General features: G+C 43.1%; 1 protein-coding gene and 2 long non-coding RNA genes across 4 annotated transcripts in view; 2 read left to right on the forward strand and 1 right to left on the reverse strand.

The window, feature by feature from the left end:
- LOC144248177 (coiled-coil domain-containing protein 171-like) overlaps positions 1-13,180 on the forward strand; it is a 36,974-nt gene extending 23,794 nt beyond the window's left edge. Inside the window, exons 13-14 of the mRNA XM_085567848.1 lie at positions 11,825-11,893; positions 12,431-13,180. Coding sequence (XP_085423974.1) covers positions 11,825-11,893; positions 12,431-12,888 — 527 coding nt within the window. The 3' untranslated portion in view covers positions 12,889-13,180. The remainder of the gene's footprint in view (positions 1-11,824; positions 11,894-12,430) is intronic.
- On the forward strand, positions 5,875-8,315 carry LOC110472375 (uncharacterized). The gene is made up of 3 exons (XR_013341597.2): positions 5,875-6,638; positions 6,777-6,839; positions 7,389-8,315. It is a non-coding gene; the product is annotated as an uncharacterized LOC110472375 (long non-coding RNA).
- A 4,197-nt stretch (positions 13,181-17,377) lies between the features above and the next one.
- On the reverse strand, positions 17,378-19,169 carry LOC144248310 (uncharacterized). Of its 2 annotated transcripts, none has more exons than XR_014951439.1 (4): positions 18,965-19,169; positions 18,170-18,332; positions 17,792-18,026; positions 17,378-17,445 (listed from the first exon to the last, which is right to left on the reverse strand). It is a non-coding gene; the product is annotated as an uncharacterized LOC144248310 (long non-coding RNA). The 2 variants fall into 2 exon arrangements; XR_014951440.1 differs by having other exon boundaries at positions 18,170-18,398; positions 18,965-19,147.
- Positions 19,170-19,520: the final 351 nt, after the last annotated feature.

A 19,520-nucleotide genomic window follows, 5' to 3' on the forward strand; every position in this document is an offset into this window, starting at 1 on the left:
ACAATAATCACTTGCAGGGTGTTTCACACAAGCAATCAAAAAAGGAACCAAACACTTGTTACAAGTACACATACATAGGCTTGTGGGAGGTCTGTAACAGCAAGTGTAGATTCCCTCTTGATTAGTTTTTTATTCTTTTGCATATTGAAGCAAGCTGGGGAGAGCCGGGACACAGAACCTACATTGATTCTAGAACCAACACAAGCTCCAGTGTGATGCCCTACAGAACCTCTACTGTGTCTGGAACTGACACCAGATCCACTGAGACACCCTACAGAACATATACTGTGTCTGGAACTGGCACAACCTCCAGTGTGACACCCCAGAGAACCTATACTGTGTCCGGCAGTGATGTACCCTCCAGTGTGTCACCCTTCAGGACCTATACTGTGTCTGGCAGTGATGTGCCCTCCAGTGTGTCACCCTACGGAACCTATACTGTGTATGAAAGTGACGTACCCTCCAGTGTGTCACCCCACAGGACCTATACTGTGTCTGGCAGTGATGTACCCTCCAGTGTGACACCCTTCAGGACCTATACTGTGTCTGAAAGTGATGTGCCCTCCTGTGTGACACCCTTCACAACCTATACTGTGTCTGACACTGATGTGCCCTCCAGTGTGACACCCTTCAGGACCTATACTGTGTCTGGCAGTGATGTGCCCTCCAGTGTGTCACCCTACGGAACCTATACTGTGTATGAAAGTGATGTACCCTCCAGTATGAAACCCTTCAGGACCTATACTGTGACTGAAGGTGATGTACCCTCCAGTGTATCACCGTACAGAACCTATACTGTGTCTGAAAGTGATGTACCCTCCAGTGTGTCACTCTACAGAACCCACACTTTGTCTGCAAGTGACGTATCCTCCGGTACGTCTCCCTACAGAACCTATGCTGTCTCTGGGAATAATATAGCCTTTCCTTCCTATCATAACCTTTTCTTTTCCCTGCCTTTCCTTCCTTTTTAAAATTACCGTCTCTGAAGCAAATTTGCTTTCTCTGAACAGGATCCTTTCGGCTTCCCTTTGTTCCTCAAGGAACCAGTACACCTCGTGGTCCTGCTCCTGTTGGTGAGTCTGCTTTTGAAGCTATTGCACTCATTTGGATGTGGGTCCAGAGCCAGCACCTCCCTTCATGATGCACAGATTCTGTAGGCAAAAACAAGACTCTCTTGTAGTAATAATGGAGCATTGCATCTAGTATTAACAGAAATGTTATGAGACACTTTTTCGAGGAGAAAGGGATATTGTAAATAACACCAGGATTATTGCTGTTGTTAAGGAGAATCTAGAAAAAGTTTGCCTCCTAGATTAAATAAACACAGCTATGGAATTATCAGAATTAGCAGTAAAATATGTCTCTAAGTAAAGAAGTAAATATATGCAGCACTTCAAATAAAGTGTTATTCCGAGATTTCCAAGGGCACTATGCTTGGGCTCAAGTCCTTTCTCTATGACAGATTAACATACAATAATTACGTGCAGTGTGTTTCACACAAGCAATTAAAGCAACGAGGAAACAGTTGTTGTGAGGACAAATACATAGGTTTGTGGGAGGTATGTAACAGCAAGTGTAGATTCTCTCTTGATTAGTTTTTTATTCTTTTGCTTATTACAGCAAGCTGGGGAAAGCCAGGACACAGAACCTACATTGATTCTAGAACCAACACAAGCTCCAGTGTGACACCCTACAGAACCTCTACTGTGTCTGGAACTGACACCAGATCCAGTGTGACACCATACAGAACTTCTACTGTGTCTGGAACTGACACAGCCTCCAGAGTGACACCCTACGGAACCTCTGCTGTATCTGGAACTGACACAACGTTGAGTGTGTCACCCTACAGAACCTATACTATGTCTGGAACTGGAACAACCTCCATTGTGACACCGCAGAGAACCTATATTGTGTCTGAAAGTGATGTACCCTCCAGTGTGTCACCATTCATGACCGATACTGTGTCTGGCAGTGATGTACCTTCCAGTGTGACACCCTTCAGGACCTATACTGTGTCTGAAAGTGATGTGCCCTCTAATGTGACACCCTTCAGGACCTATACTATGTCTGAAAGTGATGTGCCCTCCAGTGTGACACCCTTCAGGACCTATACTGTGTCTGAAAGTGATGTACCCTCCAGTGTGTCACCCTACAGAACCCACACTGTGTCTGAAAGTGATGTACCCTCCAGTATGAAACCCTACAGGACCTATACTGTATCTGGCAATGATGTACCCTCCGCTGTGACACCCTACAAAACCTATACTGTGTCTGGCAGTGATGTACCCTCCAGTGTGTCACCCTACAGAACCCACACTGTGTCTGCAAGCGACGTATCCTCCGGTGCGTCTCCCTACAGAACCTATACTATCTCTGGGACTGATATAGCCTTTCTATCATAACCTTTTCTTTTCCCTGCTTTTCTATGCTTTTTAAAATTTGCCATCTCTGAAGCAAATTTGCTTTCTCTGAACAGAATCCTTTTGGCTTCCCTTTGTTCCTCAAGGAACCAGTACACCTCGTGGTCCTGCTCCTGTTGGTGAGTCTGCTTTTGAAGCTATTGCACTCACTTGGATGTGGGTCTGGGGCCAGCACCTCCCTTCATGCTGCACAGATTCTGTAGGCAAATACAACAATGCTCTCTTGTAATATTTTGTGAAGCATTGCATCTACTATTAACAGAAATTTACTGAGTCCGTTTCTGGGGAGGAATACAAGATATTGTATTAACAGGATTAACATTGTTGTCAAGGCAAATCTAGAAAAAGTTTGCCTCTTATATTAATTAAACACAGCTATGGAATTATCAGAATTAGCAGTAAAATATGTCTCTAAGTAAAGAAGTACATACTTGTAGCACTTCAAATAAAGTGCTATTCCAAGATTTCTGAGGGCACTATGCTTGGGCTCAAGTCGTTTGTTACAGATTAATGTACAATAATTACGTGCAGTGTGTTTCACACAAGCAGTTAAAGGAAGGAGTAAACACTTGTTATGTGTACACATACATAGGCTTGTGGGAGGTCTGTAACAGCAAGTGTAGATTTCCTCTTGATTAGTTTTTTATTCTATTGTTTATTGCAGCAAGCTGGGGAGAGCCAGAACACAGAACCTACATTGATTCTAGAACCAACACAAGCTCCAGTGTGAAACCCTACAGAACATATACTGTGTCTGGAACTGACACAGCCTCCAGAGTGACACCCCAGAGAACCTACACTGTGTCTGGCAGTGACATACCCTCCAGTGTGTCACCCTTCAGGACCTATACTGTGTCTGAAAGTGACGTACCCTCCAGTGTGTCACCCCACAGGACCTATACTGTATCTGAAAGTGATGTACCCTCCAATGTATCACCGTACAGAACCTATACTGTGTCTGGCAGTGATGTACCCTCCAGTGTATCACCGTACAGAACCTATACTGTGTCTGGCAGTGATGTACCCTCCAGTGTGACACCCTACAGAACTCACATTGTGTCTGCAAGCGACGTATCCTCCGGTGCGTCACTCTATAGAACCTAAACTGTCTCTGGGACTAATATAGCCTTTCTATCATAACCTTTTCTTTTCCCTGCCTTTCCTTCCTTTTTAAAATTTGCCATCTCTGAAGCAAATTTGCTTTCTCTGAACAGAATCCTTTCGGCATCCATTTGTACCTCAAGGAACCAGTACACCTCGTGGTCCTGCTCCTGTTGGTGAGTCTGCTTTTGAAGCTATTGCACTCATTTGGATGTGGGTCCAGAGCCAGCACCTCCCTTCATGATGCACAGATTCTGTAGGCAAATACCACAATGCTCTCTTGTAATGATTGTGAAGCATTGCATGTACTATTAACAGAAATGTACTGAGTCCGTTTCTCGGGAGGAAAACAGGATATTGTATTTACAGCATTAAAGTTGTTGTCAAGGAGAATCTAGAAAAAGTTTGCCTCCTAGATTAAGTAAACACAGCCATGGATTTATATATTTCACAGTAAAATATGTCTCTAATTAAATAAGCAAATATCTGCAGCACTTCAAATAAAGTATTATTCCGAGATTTCCGTGTGTACTATGCTTGGGCCCAAGTCCTTTGTTACAGATTAATGTACAATAATTATGTGCAGTGTGTTTCACATAAGCAATTAAAGCAACGAGGAAACAGTTGTTACGAGTACACATACATAGGCTTGTGGGAGGTATTTAAAAGCAAGTGTAGATTCCCTCTTGATTTGTTTATTTTTCTTTTGCTTATTGCAGCAAGCTGGGGAGAGCCGGGACACAGAACCTACATTGATTCTAGAACCAACACAAGCTCCAGTGTGACACCCTACAGAACCTCTACTGTGTCTGAAACTGACACCAGATCCAGTGTGACACCCTACAGAACATATACTGTGTCTGGAACTGGCACAACCTCCAGTGTGACACCCTACGGAACCTCTGCTGTGTCTGGAACTGACACAACGTTGAGTGTGTCACCCTACAGAACCTATACTATGTCTGGAACTGGCACAACATCCAGTGTGACACCATACAGAACCTATACTATGTCTGGAACTGGCACAACCTCCAGTGTGACACCCCAGAGAACCTATACTGTGTCTGGCAGTGATGTACCCTCCAGTGTGACACCCTACAGGACCTATATTGTGTCTGGCAATGATGTACCCTCCAGTGTGTCACCCTTCATGACCTATACTGTGTCTGAAAGTGATGTGCCTTCCAGTGTGACACCCTTCAGGACCTATACTGTATCTGGCAGTGATGTGCCTTCCAGTGTGACACCCTTCAGGACCTATACTGTGTCTGAAAGTGATGTACCCTCCAGTATGAAACCCTTCAGGACCTATATTGTGTCTGGCAGTGATGTACCCTCGATTGTGACACCCTGCAAAACTTATACTGTGTCTGAAAGTGATGTACCCTCCAGTGTGTCACCCTTCAGGACCTACACTGTGTCTGACAGTGATGTACCCTCCAGTGTGTCACCCTTCAGGACCTATACTCTGTCTGAAAGTGATGTACCCTCCAGTATGAAGCCCTACAGGACCTATACTGTGTCTGGCAATGATGTACCCTCCAGTGTGACACCCTTCAGGACCTATACTGTGTCTGAAAGTGATGTACCCTCCAGTGTGACACCCCTCAGGACCTACACTGTGTCTGACAGTGATGTACCCTCCAGTGTGTCACCCTTGAGGACCTATACTCTGTCTGAAAGTGATGTACCCTCCAGTATGAAGCCCTACAGGACCTATACTGTGTCTGGCAATGATTTACCCTCCAGTGTGACACCCTACAAAACCTATACTGTGTCTGAAAGTGATGTACCCTCCAGTGTGACACCCTTCAGGACCTATACTGTGTCTGAAAGTGATGTACCCTCCAGGGTGTCACCCTACAGAACCCACACTGTGTCTGCAAGTGACGTATCCTCCGGTACGTCTCCCTACAGAACCTATACTGTCTCTGGGACTAATATAGCCTTTCCTTCCTATCATAATCTTTTATTTTCCATGCCTTTCCTTCCTTTTTAAAATTACTGTCTCTGAAGCAAATTTTCTTTCTCTGAACAGAATCCTTTCGGCTTCCCTTTGTTCCTCAAGGAACCAGTACACCTCGTGGTCCTGCTCCTGTTGGTGAGTCTGCTTTTGAAGCTATTGCACTCACTTGGATGTGGGTCCAGAGCCAGCACCTCCCTTCATGATGCACAGATTCTGTAGGCAAATACCACAATGCTCTCTTGTAATGATTGTGAAGCATTGCATCTACTATTAACAAAATGTACCGAGTCCGTTTTTGGGGAGGAAAATTATATATTGTATTAACAGCATTAAAGTTGTTGTCAAGGAGAATCTAGAAAAAGTTTGCCTACTAGATTAAATAAACACAGCTACGGAATTATCAGAATTAGCGGTAAAATATGTCTCTAAGTAAAGAAGTACATACTTGTAGCACTTCGAATAAAGTGTTATTCCAAGACTTCAGAGGGCACTATGCTTCTGCTCATGTCCTATGTCTATGAAAGATTAATATACAATAATCACTTGCAGGGTGTTTCACACAAGCAATCAAAAAAAGGGACCAAAAACTTGTTACAAGTACACATACATAGGCTTGTGGGAGGTCTGTAACAGCAAGTGTAGATTCCCTCTTGATTAGTTTTTTATTCTTTTGCATATTGCAGCAAGCTGGGGAGAGCCGGGACACAGAACCTACATTGATTCTAGAACCAACACAAGCTCCAGTGTGACACCCTACAGAACCTCTACTGTGTCTGGAACTGACACCAGATCCAGTGTGACACCATACAGAACATATACTGTGTCTGGAACTGGCACAACCTCCAGTGTGACACCCCAGAGAACCTATACTGTGTCCAGCAGTGACATACCCTCCAGTGTGTCACCCTACAAAACCTATACTGTGTCTGAAAGTGATGTGCCTTCCAGTGTGACACCCTTCAGGACCTACACTGTGTCTGAAAGTGATGTACCCTCCAGTGTATCACCGTACAGAACCTATACTGTGTCTGAAAGTGATGTACCCTCCAGTGTATCACCTTACAGAACCTATACTGTGTCTGGCAGTGATGTACCCTCCAGTGTGACACCCTACAGAACCCACACTTTGTCTGCAAGTGACGTATCCTCCGGTGCGTCTCCCTACAGAACCTATGCTTTTTCTGGGACTAATATAGCCTTTCCTTCCTATCATAACCTTTTCTTTTCCCTGCCTTTCCTTCCTTTTTAAAATTTGCCATCTCTGAAGCAAATTTGCTTTCTCTGAACAGAATCCTTTCGGCTTCCCTTTGTTCCTCAAGGAACCAGTACACCTCGTGGTCCTGCTCCTGTTGGTGAGTCTGCTTTTGAAGCTATTGCACTCACTTGGATGTGGGTCCAGAGCCAGCACCTCCCTTCATGATGCACAGATTCTGTAGGCAAATACCACAATGCTCTCTTGTAATTTTTTGTGAAGCATTGCATCTACTATTAACAGAAATGTACTGAGTCCGTTTTTGGGGAGGAAAACAGGATATTGTATTAACAGGATTAAAGTTGTTGTCAAGGAGAATCTAGAAAAAGTTTGCCTCCTAGATTAAATAAACACAGCTATGGAATTATCAGAACTAGCAGTAAAATATGTCTCTAAGTAAAGGAGTACATTCTTGTAGCACTTCAAATAAAGTGTTATTCCGAGATTTCCAAGGGCACTATGCTTGGGCTCATGTCCTTTGTCTATGACAGATTAACATACAATAATTACGTTCAGTGTGTTTCACATAAGCAATTTAAACAAGGAGCAAACAGTTGTTACGAGTACACATACATAGGCTTGTGGGAGGTATGTAACAGCAAGTGTAGACTCTCTCTTGATTAGTTTTTTATTTGTTTGCTTATTGCAGCAAGCTGGGGAGAGCCAGAACACAGAACCTACATTGATTCTAGAACCAACACAAGCTCCAGTGTGACACCCTACAGAACCTCTACAGTGTCTGGAACTGACACAGCCTCCAGAGTGACACCCCAGACAACATATACTGTGTCTGGCAGTGACATACCCTCTAGTGTGACACCCTACAGGACCTATACTTCATCTGGAAGTGATGTACCTTCCAGTGGGACCCCCTTCAGGACCTCTACTGTGTCTGGCAGTGATGTGCCCTCCACTGTGAAACTCCAGAGAACCCATACTGTGTCTGGGAGCGACGTGTTCTCCGGTGTGTATGCTTCCTGAGAGGGGAATCTATTTGTGTCTGGAAACTACATAGCCTTTCCTTCCAACCACAAGCATTTCAGTTCCCTGCATTTCCTTGGTTTTTAAAATTTAAGTTCTTTGAAGTAAGTTTACTTTCTCTGAACAGACTCATTTCAGCGTCACACTGAACCCCAAGAATCTGCTATACCTTGTACTCCTGCTCCTGATGGTAAATCTGCTTGTCAAGTAATTATTGTCATTTGGATGTGGATTCACAGCAGCATTTCCCATCATGTTGCACATCTTCTGCAGAGAAATACAGCAATACTTAATTGTAAACACAGTAGAGCAATAGAACTACTGCTACCATTTTGAAATAGCAATTTCTTGCAACCATAACCCTTTCTGTTCTGTGCCTTTGTGTTGTGTCATTTTTTAAAGAAGAGAAAGGGAATGGTGGAAGCTAACTCAGGAATTAAAATTATTATTGGAATATTTTTTTCTGTTGTTTCCCACACCCTTGTGGGTTTGTTTTGGTTTTAGTTTGGGTTTGGATTCTTGGTTGCTTGGACTCTTTTGGTTTTGGGGAGTGGTTGAGGTGCATGGGTGTTTTATTTTTTTTTTTTTTTTTTCTGTTATTACTTCTTCTAAATACTTTTTTTTAATAAACAAATTATTTTTCCTTTCTTTCTGTTATAAACCATTAACATTTTGTAATAGACTTCCTTTTCAAGCATAAGCATTTCAGTTATTTGCTTGGTTTTAAAATTTACCTCCTCTGAACAGATATTTTTCAGCCTCTCATTTCATCCCAAGCAGACAGTGCACCTTCTGCTCCTATTCCTGCTCCTGATGGTAAGTCTGCTTTTCAAGATATCATAGTGTCTTTGATGATGTGGGTGCCTAGGCAGCATATTACTTCAAGTTGCACAGCTTCTGTAGGCAAATACAATATTTGTTTTTAAACATACTGTAGCAATAAAATTAATGCTAACAGATATGTTATGAGATTTTTTGAAAGGAGAGAAAGGGGAAGGCGAATGATAACACAGGGATTAAAATTACTACAGTAATTTTTTCTTTGTGTTCCCATCTACTTGGAAAAAATTTGTTTTCTGTTTGGATTTGGTTGGTAAGTTGGTTTGTTTTTTGGTTTTAGAGAGTGTTTCTGCTGGATAATTGGTTTTGACTTTTTCTTTTTCTAAATTATTTTCTCTAGCTATTTTTTTTTTTTTACTAAAGTCTTTTAGTTTCCTTCTGTGATAAATTATTGTAATAGCTTTTCCATGCCAACAACTATTTCAGTTCCATGAATTTCCTTATTTTTAAAATTCACCTTCTCTGAAGTAAATTTACTTTCTCTAAACAGAATCATTTCGGCTTCTCTTCATACCCCAAGGTCCCAGTACACCTCGTACTCCTGGTCCTGATGGTAAGTCTCCTTGTTAAGCAATTATTGTCCACAGTATTGGATGTGCATTCAGAGCCAGCCTCTCCCTTCATGCTGCACGGTTTCTGCAGACAATATAACAATACTTTACTTCATTGTAAACATAATGGAGCAATAACACTACTGCTAACATTTTGAATTAGCCATGTCTTGCAAACATAACCCTTCCAGTTCTGTGCATTTCCTTGCTTTTTAAAATTTACCTCCTCTGAAGTGATTTTACTTTCACTGAACAGACTCCTTCTGGCTTCCTGTTTCATCCCAAGCAGCTCGTGCACCTCCTGCACCTGCTCATGCTCGTGATGGTAAGTCTGCTTGTCAAGCAATTGGGATGTGGGCTCCTAGGCAGCATCTCCCTCATGCTGCACAGCTTCTGTAGGCAAATACAATAATCCTTAATTGCAAACACTAGGAAGCAGTAAAACTGCTGCTAACAGCAAAGTTGTGAGATTTTCTCAGAAGAGAAAGAGGATGTTGAAAGCTAACACAGGAATAAAATTACTGCTTATAGGGTTTTTTTCCTATTGGTCTCCATTTGCTTGGACATATTTGGTTTTCATTTGGGTTTGGTTGCTGGGTTGTTTGGATTCTTTTCGTTTTGGAGACTAATGCTGGTGGATGGGTGCATGTTTTTTGGTTTTGTTTTGTTTTGTTTTGTTTTTTTGGTTTTTTTACTATTTAAAATTTATTTATTTATTTTTCTTTGGTTTTTTTGGGTTATTTTTTTTTTAACCAAAGACTTTTTCCTTCCATTATGTTATCAACTAATACATGTAATGGCCTTTCCTTGCAACCACACCATTTCAGTGCTGTGCAATTCGTTGATTTATAAAACAAAAGCATTTTTTAGATTGAAAATTACTTTCTCTACATAGAATCTTTCTGGGGTCGAATTGGACACCAACTAGCCAGAACACCTCCTGCACATGCTGGTGCCAGTGATGGTAAGTCTGCTTTTCAAGCAATTTCAGTCACTTGGATGTGGGTTCCTAGCCAGCATCTCCCTTCATGCTGCACGGCTTGTGTAGGCAAATACAGCAATACTTACATGTCAGCATAATGGAGCAATACAACCAAACACAAACACAAGTGCAAACACAAAACTTCTGAGCCATTTTTCAGAAGAGAAAGGGGATGGTGAAAGCTAACACAGGGATTAAAACAAAGGGATTGAAATGAATGCTGTTATGGTTTTTCTCTATGAGTCCCCACTTGCTTAGATATTCTAAGTTTTAATTTGCTTGGTAGGTTGGATTTTTTTGGGGGGTTGAATTTTGATGTGTGTGCCCCTCCCCTCCCCTCCCCTCCCCTCCCCTCCCCTCCCCTCCCTTCCCCTCCCCTCCCCTCCCCTCCCCTCCCGTTTTTTATCAAAAGGCTTTTTTCTTTTCTTTCTGTTATAAACCACTAATATTTCTGAAATAGCCTTTCCTTGCAACCATAACCCCTTCAGTTCTCTGCATTTCCTGACTTTCATAAACTTTACTTTCCCTGAACAGACTCTTTTGGACCTCAATTTGTGCCCAAAGGAGCTGCTGCACCTCCTGCTCCTTATGGTAAGTCTGCTTTTCAAACAATTACAGTCACTTGGGTCCCCAGCCAGCATCTCCCTTCACACTGCACAGCTTCTGTAGGCAAATACAGCAATCTTTAATTGTCAACATATACTGGAGCATTAAAACTAGTGCTTACAGAAATCTTCTGAGACATCGATCAGAAGAGAATGGTGGTGCTGAAAGCTAACACAGGAATTAAAATTACTAGTGTAGTTTTTTTTCAGTTAGTCCCCATTTGCTTTCTGGGGGTTTTGTTTTGTTTGTTTGCTTGGTTAGTTGAGTATTTTTGGTTTTGCAGAGCAGCAATAGTGGATGGGTGTTTAAGTTTTGAATTTTAATTTTTTTTTATTTTCATTCTTTTTCCCCAAAAGGTTTCTTGCTTTCATTATGTTATAAAGCATTAACTTTTTTTATTCATCTTTTCTTGCAAACATAACCATTGCAGTTCTGTGCATTTCCTGACATTTTAAAATTTACCTCCTCTGAAGTAAATTTACTTTCTCTGAACAGATATTTTTCGGGTTAGCGTTGCACCCAGAGTGCCCCGTACACCTGCTACTCCTGTTCCTGCTCCTGCTGGTAAGTCTGCTTTTTAGGCAATTACTGTCCTAGCCAGCATCTCCCTTCATGCTGCACAGCTTCTGTAGGCAAATACAGTAACAATTAATTAAAAACCTAATGGAGCATTAAAACAGTGTACACAGAAATGTTGCAATACTTTTTAAAAATGGGAAAGGGAATAGAGAAAGCTTACACAGTGTTTACAATTATTACTGGAATGTTTTTTCTGTTGGTTCCAATGTCCTTGTGAGTTTGGATGTCCTTGTGGTTTTAGTTTGGGTTTGGATTCTTGGTTGCTTGGACTTTTTTGGTTTTGGGGAGTGGTTGAGGTGGGCGGGTGTTTGATTTTTGAATTTTTTATTTTATTACTCCTTTTAATTGCATTCTTTCTTTCTTTCTTTCTTTCTTTCTTCCTTTCTTCCTTTCTTCCTTTCTTCCTTTCTTCCTTTTTAATAGCCAAAGACTTTTCCTTTCTTTGTGTTATAAACCATTAACATTTTGTAATAGCCTTTCCTTTCAACTATAACTACTTCCATTCCATGCATTTCTTGGTTTTTAAAACCTATTTTTACTCAACAGATATTTTCCAGCCTTATGTTTCACCACAAGCAGCTGGTAGACCTCCAGCTCCTATTTCTGCTGCTGACGGTAAGTCTGTTTTTCAAGCAATTGTAGTCCCTTGGATGTGGGTTCCTAGGCAGCATCTCCATGCTGCATAGATTCTGTAGCCAAATACAACAACACTTAATTGTAGACATACAGAATCATTAAATCTAGTGCAAACAGAAATGTTTTGAGACATTTTTCAGAAGAAAAAGGGGTGGGGTAACTAAACAGCATTAAAATTTTTGTTAGGGAGACTGCAGAATAGGTTTGTTTCCTTGATTAAAAAAAACAGCTTTGGAATTAATATGATGAGAGGTAAAAGATGTCTGTAAGTAAGTACTTGTAGCACTTCAAATAAATGCTATGCCAACTTTTCTTAGGGAAGGATACTTGTGCTAATGTCCTTTGTCTATTAAAGATTTATGTATAATAATCAGGTGCAGTGTGTTTCAAATAAGCACTTAAAGGAGCAAACATTTAGAAGTACTTCACATACAACCCTTTGGTATGTATGTGAGGTATTTAACAGCAAACATAGAATCTCTCTTGATTTGTTTTTTATTCTTTTGTTTATTCCAGGACGCTGGAGAGTGCCTATCCACAGAGCCCATTCTGTATCTGGAGCCAATGTACCTGCTGCTGTGGAAGCACGCAGAACCTACAGTGCCTCCGACACCAACGTACCCTCCAGTGTGACACCAGGCAGATTCTACAGTGTGTCTGAAACCAACATACCCTCCAGTGTGATGCCAGGCAGAACAGGTTTTGGGTCATCAATGGACAGAGTCATCAACCCGAAACCAACCAGAATCAATACTGGGTCATCAGTGGATGCATCCTCGCGTATGAGAGGAAACAGAGCTCTTACCGTGCCTTCAAGCAACGTGTCCTCCATTATGACAGGGAATAGAGCTGGTACTGGGTCTTCAGTCAACAAATCCTTCAGTTTCAGACCACGCAGAGCCAGTTCTTTGCCTTCAGTCAGAACTTCCAGCCAGGATGTCTTACTCAGCACCAGAAAAAGTAATGAAATTTAATTACCAGATGTGACAGATTTCTTCATCAAAATACCGGCTTCTCTTCAGAAAGAAAATACTTCAGCAATGAAAAAAAATCTAAATAAATTACAATCTAAATAAAGTACGATCTTACCTACCTTTGTATTGTAGTTCAGTGTATATATTTTTTTATTTGTAATTTCATATTTTTATGAAAATGTGCATTCATATCTTCAAATTTCTGTGTTTCTAATTATTTCTATACCAAAGCACTTATTTATTTCACTCTTTTTAATTGCAGTCTTTAATTTTTATGTAATAAAAAAAATACACAAGCCATTTTAGTCTCTGTCTCTCAAAGTTGTTTCATACCTGTCTATTTTAAACCAGGACTACAATACTTTAATAGGATTGAGAGAGGTCCATCAAATGTACACCAGTGATTCCTCTTGTGGAATGTCATGGCCCTGTGTTGTGGTTTGAAAAGACAGGTGTCTGCTAAGGAAGGCAGAAGCTTCTCTTGAAATGGAAAATGCAAACTCCTTCTCTCTGAATTAGTATAATTTTGAAATAAAGGGGCTCTCAGGCAATAGGAATAGTAGTTCTTTATTAGGAAAATTAAAATACAAATGCAATAGTACAAAAAAAATCTACTGACAGAGTCAGAACATGGCCTGACACTGTGTTGGTCGGGGAGTTGGTAGCTGATTACATGGTGACTGTAGTCTTGGTGTGACAGCTGTGGTTCTGTTGAAGCAGTGATCCTGTAAAAGGGTGTAGTCTTCCTCTGAAGGTCCAGTGGTGGTGTAGATGGGCCTGGTCTTCTTCTGGCAATCCAGTGGAAAAGAAAACTGCTCCTCTGGGAATCTAGTTGGAAAAGGCTGCTGTGGTGTTGCAAAGCTCTGATTATATCTAGGTAGGAATGCTTGGGGTATCGTGGCGAGAGGAGCTGACCACGATAGAACAAATGGTAGCAGAGGATGGTTCCCTTCTTCATCTTGCAGAAAAAATGGGCAAATTTGTGGGGACACCCACCTCACAGAAGAAGAAGGAGGGAAGAGGGACATCTGCGGCCGTGGAAGCTTTGCCGGATGCTAAGAGGAGTTGAGCGCCAAGCAAAAAGGAGGTTTAGGCTCCGGGACCCCCTTTGTCCTTTCCACTGTGCTCTCTACCCCTGCCTGGAGCAGCCATTCTGCACTGGGGCAGACACGCTACAGAGGCTTTAAGCGGGTAGACCTACCCCGGGACAAAGAGTGCAGTTTGGCAGCAGCTCGGGAATGAGCCTGAAGAGAGGCCGACCGAGAGGGAGGTGGCTTTCCCCTTTTTCTTTTGCTTTATCGGGACCTGCCGGCTACATGCTAAAACAGGCAGGCTTCCGTTCTTTTTCCAAGAGGGAGGTAATGCTCCTCACTTTGTCTTTGACAGGGACCCATGCTTGAATCCCTTGGTCAAGGCACCTGCAGTGAGACCACCGGAGGCGGACAGTGGCCGAACCCAAGGCTTCGGGGACAAGCCTTGGTTAACAGGAACACCCAGGCCTCCGGAAGGGCCGAACCATGAAGGGACGTCCCTAGTTCGGTGCGACTTTTCCATCAAGTCAAGGAGAAGATTCAAGTCATCACCGCCTGCGCCCAGAGGGTAAGGTGGGCTAGACGGGGCAGGGACCGCCCCGACGGACGGCTGGGTTTGCCATTTTTCTTTTTGCGTTTTAACCCCCGCCCGCTCCCAGACTGGGGCTGTATCCCTGCATGTCCCTGGCAGGCGGGTGGGTTTTCCTTTTCTGGGGGGGGCTAGCACTCTTTGCTGAGTGATACTCTTTGCCCAGTCTTCTGTGGGGACCCATATTGGATTGTTTTTTCTTCTCCTCGAAAATGTTGTCTTCTCTATCCTCCCCTCCCCATTCTGGGCTGGACGGAGGGGGTAGAAAAGACACAAGTGGGACAAACATCTAAAAGGTGACACGTTAACTATGGGAGAGTTGTTAAAAGAGGCCCTTTACACCCACGCATTGCGCCGACATCTAGCTGCGTTGGGCCCCCCTCCTATAAATTTCCCCTTTTTGCTTCTGTGAAGCTCCCTATGCCCCCATCCCCTCGGACTTTCCTAAACCTTTCCCTATCCTCCCTTGGGGATTGCTGTGGCCAAGCCGCCCCAAGTGCCCTGCCGGACACTGCTCAGGTCAAGTGCAGTGTATCTGGCACCCCTCCCAAGATGGCGCTGGCCACGCCGCTCGGGACCCATTTCCCGCCTTGACCCTTCTTTTCCGCCCCTGGCTTCCCGCCAGTCCCATTTCTCCCCCAATAGCCCTGCACCATCCCTGCACGAGGCTAGTCCCTATTGTGGGGAGGCGGGGTTGGATATTCCCCCATCCTTCTTCTGACTCCTCCTCCGGGGGGAAGGATCGGGAGGGACCTTCTTCCGAGGAAATGGAGTCAAAACCTGGGACTGGGGATCCGTCATCTTGTCTTCCCCCTAACATGGTGGAATCCTGGTCCACCCCTTACCGATTCCCCTTATTATTCATGACAATCACTAATTAAGTGATTGTCTGATTCCCCGATCGTATTCCTTAATGTACCGTATGCAAGGTTCCCTTTTATTTTGCTACAAATTCTTTTTATTGCTTTTGATTATTTTTTGAATAATCTGTTTGTTGAGTTATATTTTATAGAAAGAAAGATCATCCCATTTAATTCATACACAAGGTATTATGCCTACCTCTCAAACAAATATTCAAATTGGACAAACCACGTCACTGTCTGCTGACCTGACTCTGCTTTAGGAATTTTAAGAAGCTGAACATCACAAGCGCCGTGACAAATCAAGTTCTAAATCAGATGAAGTCACAAATCCTGCTGTGTTTTGTACCCTTAATCTGGAGTTTCATTTAGGACAATTTTATATATTCCAGATCAAGTTTTTATGTGCTACATGTGTTGTAAACATAATTAGTTTATCCTTTTTTGATGTCTTTCAAGTTATGTCCTTTTAATAATGTGTAATGTTACAATTTGACTAAATATTAAGTTGTTTTGTTGTAATTATGATTAAGTTATTCTTTTCTGGTGTTTTTCAACTTAAAGATTTTTCCCTTTTCCTCCTGTTTTGGGAAATCAGAATTTATTTTTTTGCTGATCTCTGTTGTATTTCCGACCATCATTTGCTATGTGAACCATGTGGCTGCTGCATCTTTTCAGGCTTGCTGCATTGCTGTGAGGTTTGAAACTTATTTTTGACCAATCAAGGTTCAAATTGCTATAATCATGATTAGAATCTTGTGGTCAGTTGTAGTAATTTCTTTATTCTTCTTGTTTCTATAGATTGTTTGTTTTATTAGATTATTTCATTGCTTTTGTTCATTGTACTAATTCCAATTACTAGTTATTTTTAGTTTGATCTTTTATTGTAATCTATTCAGATTGTTTTATTTGGTTGTTTCTGTTAGAATCAGTTAGTATTTTAAGAGTATAGTTTTATTTTGATTTCATATTTAAATTGTTTTCAGTTTATCAATCATTTTATTCAATTGTTTTATTAGACAAAATTTGTCTAATTTAATTATTTAATTCAAATAATTCCATTTAATTATTTTATTTAAATTTGATAGTTGTGATTTTAATTATTCTAATTCAATTATTTAGTTTCTGTTAATTATTTCATTCTTTTTCAATCACCTGATTTTTAATTATTCTTAGTTAATTTGAACTAGATTTAAGTTGCTATTTCAATTCTATTTGTTTTATTTGTTACTCAAATTTCCTTATTTCAATTATTTTAATTTATTGCTTATCTTTATTGTCATTATATTATCATTATATCATTATATTATCATTAATTCAAAAGTTTTCCTTTTGTTTGTTTTCAATCACTTGATCATTCCACCGGGTATTATTTACATTATTTTAGATTGTCACTCAGAGCAGCAAAGCATCAAGTTTTTGTGCAGTTTTGTGTTTGCTTTGGGAGCAGTATAGCCAGCTAGTAGTTTAAAGGTCTGCTGTTGTTCCTGGCACTGTTGCTGCTCGCCTCCAGCCCACTGCTGCCGGCTGGCCCAGCTGAGCCTGGGACATGCCAGAGCACTGCCCAGTCCCCTGCCTGCTACTGACCTGGGTTGGACTACCCTGTCTTCCATCTAGAGCTCTATCTTGCCCTCCAGTGCTAGTGGCCGCTTTAAGGTCACTGCCTGCTTTCATAATGTCATCTTATTTGCAGTGGTGTTCTTGCAAGCTGACATGATTGGGGAGTTCAGAGTTGAGCTGTAGCAGAAGTAGAACTTGCATCTGTGTGCAGCAGGTCAGCTTGAGGTATCTGAGGCATTTGAAAAAATAAGGCTGTTACTGCCCTTCTAGCCCTGTTAGTGTAATTATGTGTTTTCATGTCCTTTTAGTAATTTGCAATGTTATCATATCCTGTTGTATTTTGTCAATGAAGTTTATATTATTTACATGCTATATTAATTTGCTTAAACACTAGAACTCTCCTTCTTTTATGTAAGTGATTAGTGAAATAAAAGGGCCAGGAGACCTGCTCCTTTTTAAGGCCTTTATTGAGTGACCAGCTCTGGGTTGGGGGCCCGAGGGGTCGCGCACACCGCCGCTGCTCCCACGTGGCGACGCTGAGGAGGAGGAGATCGGCTCCGCTAGGCAGCAGAACCGGGGCTTCCGTCCTCGCGGGCGTGCCCAGGAAGGCGATTTTCGGCTCGTTGTCTGGGGTCCTGATCATACAGATGTACTGTTTAAGTTATGGTGACATGTCGGCAGCTACTCCGCGGGTCTGGCACCGTCCGGGGACCTTTTGCCGATTGTCCGATCCGGTCTGCGGCCCCGAATTTGGCGTGGCTCATTGTCCTTGGGGCTCTTTTCAGAATTTTGCACTCGGTTCGCGATTTGCATATTACCGAGACAGCGCAGCCGCCATTTTGGGGAGCAGCGGCGGTAAAAACCCGGCGGTCACATAGTGAAGGGCAAGCGGGGCAAGGGGGAAACATAAAAAGGGTGCACATAAAGGGGATTTTAACAGGGTTTGAACAGTTAACAGCATTTCAATTAACATTTTCAATATAAAACTGAATTTATTCATAACAAGAGCAACTGTTCCTGCAGCTCTCGGTGACAGATGCTGCAGCCTTGTCCACAGGCCTCCCTCCTGAAGACTCAGGGGCAACATTGATTTTCCCTCTGAAAGAACAACAGAAAAAAAGGAAACTAATGATCATTCAGTATTTTTTTGGAATCGCATCAAGGATGCAGTTACTCTCCTCCATATAACAATGTTAGAAGCTCTCAGACGAGCCTCTTCCATTCCTCTCCAATGGGTTTACCTGGGCAGAGGGAGACCTTTCAGACAGGGACCTCCTGATCTCCTGAAACATTTGCTCTATGGCAAAGCCAAGATCCACTGGTGGCAGTTGCTCTTCCCGAGGTACATTCTGTGCTGAGCCATCGATGCTGCTCAACCTACACTGGCTGAAATGCCCGAGGCAGCTGCAAGAATCCAAACACAGTGGTCGCACTCCACAATGGTTCTGGTACACAGATCTTTGTTGCTTCCTTAGATCAAACAACACAGGAAATATGCAGGCAAATCAGGAAGAGAATCATTTGGCTTTCTAGGTGGCCCTTCTTAATAGGCTTGACAATTTGGGGCCAAGAATGACAGAGCCTTGAGGAAAAATTCTTCAGTCAGGATTTATGTCTGGAGTGAGAACTGATCTACCCCTCAGATAGGCCCTGATAAGCAGCCTTGATGGGGCGTCGAAGCCTTTGATGCAGTGAGAATTCAGTTGTGGCGCAGTTAGAAATTATGTTAGGGTAACTACAAAGTAATGAGCTATCTGAGCATGAATTAGAGGAGAGCGGCAGTGTGAAAAGCCTGACCACCTTAAGGCAAAGGTAAACAATGTTAGCATGCCAATCAGAGTGCCTTTGTAAACTAAACTATATGGAAGTGTATATAAACTGCCATCTTACCACTAATAAAGGGGAGAACGTTGCATTAATCATATTGGTTGGATTTGCGTTCTGACCTGTCCAGTCTTCCCGATTTAATGAGGTCCCTGGCTTTTAGTAACTTTTCATGACCTTTCGGAAAAGCAAGGCTACAGCTCTTTTCCTACCTTGTGGGACGGAGGCTGGGGGCTGCTGCTCCCTGTGGAGAGCCTGGAAGCTGCAGGGCTGCATCCTGAGCAACTCCAGGTCGACTGGAAGCAGCTGCTCTCTGTAGAACTCCTGGAAGCGGCTGCAGGGCCCCGCTCGTCTGAGCAGTAGCAGTAGCTCCCCGTAGAAACCGAGCAAGTCGCAGGGCAGGATCTGAAGCACCTCCCACTTGGCGGGCAGCGGCTGCTCCCTGGGCAGCGGCTTGAAGTGACTGCCCCCATCCTGCCCGTCCGGCAGCGGCCGCGCCCCGGGGAGCTGCCGGGAGCCGCAGGGTGGGCGCCGGCGGCCCTCCCGCCCCACCGCCGGCCGCTGCCTGGTGGCCGCGCTCCGGCGCCGGATGCGGAGCAGGAGGTCGGGGCGGTCGCGGCGGAAGCAGGGGTTGCTGTAGTGGAGCCGGGCCCCGGCATCGCCCGGCGCGGCTGAGCCAGCCCGGCCCGGCACACTGCGGAAGCCGTAGCGGTGGAGCTGGCGCACGAAGCTGCGGAACCGCGTGGCTCTGAAGGTGCGCGGGGCCGG

The sequence above is a fragment of the Lonchura striata genome, chromosome Z (assembly GCF_050655825.1).
Source record: "Lonchura striata isolate lonStrDom1 chromosome Z, ASM5065582v1, whole genome shotgun sequence".
NCBI classification, from domain to species: domain Eukaryota; kingdom Metazoa; phylum Chordata; class Aves; order Passeriformes; family Estrildidae; genus Lonchura; species Lonchura striata.